The sequence below is a fragment of the Hevea brasiliensis genome, chromosome 6 (genome assembly GCF_030052815.1).
Source record: "Hevea brasiliensis isolate MT/VB/25A 57/8 chromosome 6, ASM3005281v1, whole genome shotgun sequence".
In the NCBI taxonomy this organism is placed as follows: Eukaryota; Viridiplantae; Streptophyta; class Magnoliopsida; order Malpighiales; family Euphorbiaceae; genus Hevea; species Hevea brasiliensis.
Window position 1 is genome coordinate 100,399,119 of NC_079498.1, and position 6,469 is coordinate 100,405,587.

At 32.8% G+C, this 6,469-nt stretch overlaps 1 protein-coding gene across 1 annotated transcript; it reads left to right on the top strand.

The window, feature by feature from the left end:
- Window positions 1-1,021: 1,021 nt before the first annotated feature.
- Window positions 1,022-3,825, top strand: LOC131180680 (probable disease resistance protein At1g61310). Its single transcript, XM_058148039.1, has 7 exons — window positions 1,022-1,470; window positions 2,281-2,540; window positions 2,610-2,825; window positions 3,195-3,345; window positions 3,402-3,423; window positions 3,536-3,614; window positions 3,725-3,825. Exons 1-7 carry the CDS (start codon window positions 1,022-1,024, stop codon window positions 3,823-3,825), a joined length of 1,278 nt encoding a protein of 425 aa, XP_058004022.1.
- Window positions 3,826-6,469: the final 2,644 nt, after the last annotated feature.

A 6,469-nucleotide genomic window follows, 5' to 3' on the forward strand; every position in this document is an offset into this window, starting at 1 on the left:
AGGCTGGGGCATATGTGAACGCCCATAATGATCTCCTGGCTGAGCTGAGGAAGCGTTATCCTGAGGAGGACTTCTCCTGGATGAATCAGCTCATTCCAGAGGCCGAAGAGGAGAGTGATGAGGAACTCGAGAGAGAGGGGGATCAGAGAGCTGATAATATACCTGGGGAGCAAGCTGGGGGAGATCCACCTGTTGAATGACTTGTATATATTTTTTTATTTTTAAATGAATAAAAATCATTTTTTTGTTTAATTCCTTAATGAGATTGGAAAGCGTTTAAATTTTCTGAGTACTTAACTGATTGAACGTATTTGAATATTAAACCTGAAAGCGATTATTAATCAGAGTATAAGAGATCGAAAAAACATTACACGTAAGCATGAGATCGGACTAAGTCATGACCAAATACCGGGTAAAACTTTAGAACATTAGAATTGTAAAGATTTGACATTGACTTGAACTCTTAAGATCAGAATCGTCATTAGACCGGATAGAAACATTAACTTTATTTTAAGGAAAATCTGGGATCTCCAAACGAGAAGCCCGATCACATCATTAGTAGAATGAAGTTCCGCAATATTTGTACAGAGAGATCGGAGAATATCAATAGGCAAGATTGGATGGTCTGGAGATCCAATATTGATTCGAACCCATCTGATAAGAAATCGGAAAATAATTAACTTGAGCGTGAGATCAGTTCGTTCCTGGGACGAACGAGTGATCTATAAGTCCGATAAAGCTATTCGTCATTGGAGACATCGGTTGAGAGCGGATAATGAAGTTAAGAATTTGAAAGTTCCTTGACTTCGGAGGTCGGCCAAAATATGGTGTCTACAATTACCAAAGATGAACTTATTGAGATATGGATTGGATAAGGGTTTTTGGACATATCTAATAACGATTTGGGGGAATATATTATCCAAAGGTTAGAGCTATCTGGCCTATTGGAGAGTCATGAATTGAGTGATTCCTTGTGGATAGCTCGTAAATGTGAGAAAGAGGAGTAATATTTTGGGAACAAATGTCTAAAGAATGGACTGAGGCTGTGAGAATATCAATTAATGGTCATATTGACTTAGCAGCACCTCCAAGTCCTTGCCTCCGAGTACAAACTTTGCTTATTAGGGATAGCAACGGAAGTGCATTACCGACCAAATTTTTGCAATTTATGAATGCTTTGGGAATTTTGGATTTGTCAAAAAATAGGAGGTTAGATGAGTTACCTAGTGGCATCGGTTCATTAATCAATCTGCATTATCTTAATCTCTCCTTTACAAACATAAAGCAACTGCCACTTGAATCGAAGAATTTGGAAAATCTGGTGGTTTTGCTTGTGGATTATACTGGAAAACTTCAAATTATACCTAAGGAAGTGATATCAAGTTTTTCATCATTGCAAGTATTTAGCAAGTTAGCAATGAAACCTTCAATGACGCAACCTTGTTACAAGAGTTGGAATGCATTGACTGCGTGAGTGACATATGTATCAGCCTATTCAACTGGCAAGCTGTTGAAAAGATGTTGGATTCTCAAAAATTGCAAAGTTGCATTAGAAAGCTTTCACTCATCAGGTTTGGAGTTTTTTACTAAAGGGGTGTAATAAAAAAAAAATTACACAAAAAAAAGTGGGTTTGAATTTAATTATAAAAAATGGTAAATTATGCTGAGGTGAAAGATGTGGGGGCAGAACGTAATTATAATAGCGTTTCTAGAGTCTGGACGCTATTATAAATAGTATCTAATAATTAAACAAAATAAAATAGTTAAAAAAATTTAAAGTAAAAGCTAGACGATACTATAAGTAGCGTCCAACTTTTACTTTAAATTTTTTAATTATTTTATTTATTAAAATTATTTTTTATTTAATTAAAATTTAATTTAATTTTAAATAAAAAATAATTTTTTATAATAAAAATATTATAATATATAATATTAATTATTATAATATTATTTATTAAAATAATATTTATATTTTATTTAAAATATAAAATAAAATAATTAAAAAATTTAAAGTGAAAGGTGGATGCTACTATTTTAAAGTGGAAGTTGGGATGTTACTATAAGTAGTGTCCATCTTTCACTTTAAATTTTTTAATTATTTTATTTTATTTAAATATTGAACGCTATACAACCAAACCCTTAAAATGTTATTATAATTAACGTTCCGTTCACAAATCTTTCAACTCAGCATAATTCACTCCTTTTTTTGTAATTAAATTCAAACCTACCATTTTTTAGTATAATTTTTTTTATTACACCCTTTCTGTAAAAAACTCTCAGGTTTGAAGGGATTCTCAAGATACCAGTTCCAATTTCGTTCAGGATGGTACACTTGGAGGAACTTATTGCAGAAAATTGTAAACATCTCCAATTTGAAACTGAAGATAGCCAGTACTATGTCTTGAACATTCGTGGACTATGGATTTGGCGTTGTTCCACACTTGATAATTTGCGATGGCTCATTTTTCCTCGGAGACTTGAAACTCTTGATGTGCGTAGCTGTGCATCATTGCTTCACGTTATAGGCAACGATTTCGAAGGTGAATAAATCAGAGAAATTGATGAATGTCTTGGCATCTTCTCAAATCTAAAGAAATTATATTTGGAAGATCTACCATGGCTACTGCGCATTTGCCCTCGAGTCTTACGATTTCCAACTCTTGAGGATGTGCTTGTCATTGATTGCCCAAATTTACTAAAGCTTCCGGTTGATCCACACAGTGCGAGAAGGTTAAGAGAAATAAAAAGTAGAAACTGGTGGGAGCAGCTGCATTGGGAACCGGAGGATATAGTCTTCAGAGATGCTTTGGCTTTGAAATTCCAAGGTCATACTCTAATCTTTTTCTTCAATACGCCCTTTTAATTTGTAAGAAGTTTAAGAATTTAGTACATTCTCTTTATAAACATATACAACCTACAGCATCCACAAAATTAACCTTCTTTCAACTTTGAGTAAAATATTTTCTTATAAATGAAAACAATGGGAAAAAAAAAAGCTGCAAGTCTTTTCTGTTAAAAGGGTGAACATGTATTGGTAAATGAAGGTAAACCGAGGTATCAAATTATTATTTATTTGAAGCTTGATTTGGATGAATACATTTAAAATCCAAGATTTATTTATTTTTAATACAAATTATATTTATATTAAAGATATAAAAATATTTGATTTCCTTGCTTCATGAGGCTGCTTGCAGATGATTGCCCAAATCTAGGCAGACTAACATTCGATTCTGACAGTGCAAAGAATCTAAACGAAATAGAAGAACAGAGAAGCTGGTGGAATAAGTCGCAGTCGAAGGGCAAAGAAACAGAGGACACTTTCTCCCAGAAATATCTAAAAAATGGGTAAGTAAGTTAGCCCATTCTTGTATGGTTGACGTATATTTGTCCCCATTGCATAGAACTCAAACAAACAAGAATGGGGTATTTTACTTTTATTGGTCCTGCATAGAAAGTTAGATATTTGATTATGAGAGTGTAGAAATTATTTGAACATTCATATATAATTAACATGGATTTATTTTGTTCACTGCAGCAAAAAATAGTGTTCAATGAGAACGTGCTTGAAATAGAGGCCAGAAGAAGAGTCCTACAGATTGTAGCCAATTTTTCAGGTAAACAAAACATTTAGTAAAATTTTAAATTCCATGTCCCAACCTGAAGACATTGGAATAATAATTCAGTGTTGGAATGCTTACTTTTATGATTCGTCGGATATCCATAGGTGTGGACTACATAGGTATAGAAAAGGATAAAAGCCGGATAAGCGTTCAAGCTGGGCAAACTGAAGAAAAGAAGGTGGGCTATGCAAAGCGTGCAAACTGAAGAGATTGAAGAGCTCACCGCGGCTTCTTCTCAGTGCATTTCTTTAATAGACGTTTAGCTCTCTAGTTTGAGTTATGCTACCAGATCTTCTGGTGTTAGTTCCTCTTCTATGGAGATTTTTGTGCATAAGTTTGAGTTTTATTTCAGATCTCAAAATTTCTTGGTTGGGTCTACCTGCTGACCAGGAGAATTTTTTAACGAAAATTTCTTGGCTCGCATACCCGATGACCAAGTAAATTTTCTGGTGGCTGGCTTTTTATTTAATTTTGAGGTGTGGTCGGAGCATTGGACTGGTCCCAGAATCCAAACTTCTATCTAGTCCACAGCTTCTAAAGGAGGCGATGCATGGCTGCACCAACTTTGTATTGCCATTGTTTAAAGATAGTAACAGGTTGGGCCACTGTTCAAAGATAGTAACAGGATGGGTAATCACGAAAATTACAAATATGAATTTAATTATTATTTTAATATTCAAACTCACCACTATTCCAATTAAAATTCTGTTAAATTATATGCGCCCATTCCAAATTTGATTATCATTACATATATATTTTATATTTAGTTATTTATTTATATAGACAGTTTTGAGTAATTGATATGCAATATAAGAAATTCAAATTTGAACAAATTATGGGTACAATTACTGAATTAAAATCTAATTACACATTATTCCTATTAAGATTCAATCAAATATCTAAAAATATTAAATTTATAGTCATCCCTAATTATTATGGTTCCTTTTATTTAGAGGGTATGTATGGTTCCTTTATTTGGAGGGTGTGTATGAAAATCAACTAATTTAAATTTATAAGCATTTAAAATTTTAAATAGTTACATGTTTAATTAAAGTGATTATTACTAATTGATAAGTAGTTGATGTGTTTGATAATGTAACACCCTAGGCAAATCTCACATCGGCAAAACACGGGAGAGATGCTGGGTTTATAAGTTGACAATATCACCCATTACATTAGTCCCATAAGGGGTGGATTGTAACAGCAAATCCACATCGGCAAAACATGGGAGAGAGGGTTTATAAGTTGGTGGGCTTCACGAGCCCAATGGCGGCCCACTAGTGATATTGTCAATTTATAAACATCTCTCGTGTTACAATCCACCTTTGAGGGACTGGGCCTCTCGCGAGGTTGCCCCCCCCATCCGCCTTGGTTGCGTGGAGCTGCTCGATACCACAAATGTAACTAGTGATATTGTTGTTACAAAAATTAGCTTATAAGCACATTTATTATTAAAATGACTAAAAAAGATATTAAATGAAATTTATAAGAAAGAATATAGAATGCCGTAGTTCAAAAGTTCAGTTTGACTCCTCCACATTTTCTGCTTTGGACCCTAAATTATTTTCCCCTCCACACCACCTAAGTGTAATTTTCGGCCCCTTACACGTAAGGGTGAGCATTCGGTTCAAACCGAAATTGAACCGAATTAAATTACCAAAATCAAATTACTGTATTTTAGAACTGAACTGAACAGAAATAAATGAAAAATCGAATCGAACCGAACCGCTTTATTTCTATTCGGTTTGTTTCAAACTGATTGATTACGAATTTGTTTGATTTTTTAATTTAGACTTCATTTTCAAGTTATTTGGTTTGATTTTAACCTTAGTTTGAACTTAATAACCATTAATCAATGAAATTAAGTAATTTATATATATATAATTACATATAATTCATAAATTCTCCATAAAAATAAAAAATACTATTCAATTCGATTCGGTTCAAACCGATTTTTTTCTCTAAAACATAATCAAACCAAATTATATCAAAAATCGAACCAAATTAAGGCGGTTCAATTTAATTTATTTTTCGTTTTAAATCGAATAGTGCTCACCTTACTTGCACGTTACTCCACCTCAATATTTTTTTATAATTAACTTCACTCTTTTAAATTTATTTTGCCTTCACTCTACTCATATATTTTTTCATCCCCTAATTTATAATTTTAAATCTTAGATATATTTAATTTATTGGCTTTTAATTAATTAAATTTTATAACTTACTAATTTTCTTTTTGTGTGATTAATTTTTCTCTTCTTTTAATATTATCATTAATACGAAAAAATATTGACTTTTCTAAAGACCGTAGTTTTTCCTCTTCTATGCTTATTATAGACTCTTATAGTTTAAGCACTTATATAGAATTTATTTTTACTAAACAACTGTTTATAATTTTGGTTAATAAAGTGGTTGTGTGCCGCTAACCCTGCCATCAGAAAATTCATTTTGAGCTATATTTATTCATGGTGCATTTTGGACAACTAAGACAGTATCAACAAGAGGCTAGAGGAAGAAGAAGCATGCCTCCTAAAATATGGCGGCAATTTCAATATTTTCCTGCTTCCACTTCAATAAAATCAAACAACCACTTTATATCATCAAATTCCATGCTAAATCATTCTCTTGGATATTTCGTCGAACAGCTTGGAAGCATTCTCTAACACCCCCACTCTTGACAATTCTAGACTGTGAAGACAATACTGACAATGATGACGATTTCTAGTTTTGCAATGCTGCCAAAACGGAAGAAGAAAACCCATATGAAATAGAGAGGAAACAAAAGTTGTCAACTACATTCTGTAGACAACGATGATATAGAAAATTCAGAGTCTAAAGATATAGAAACT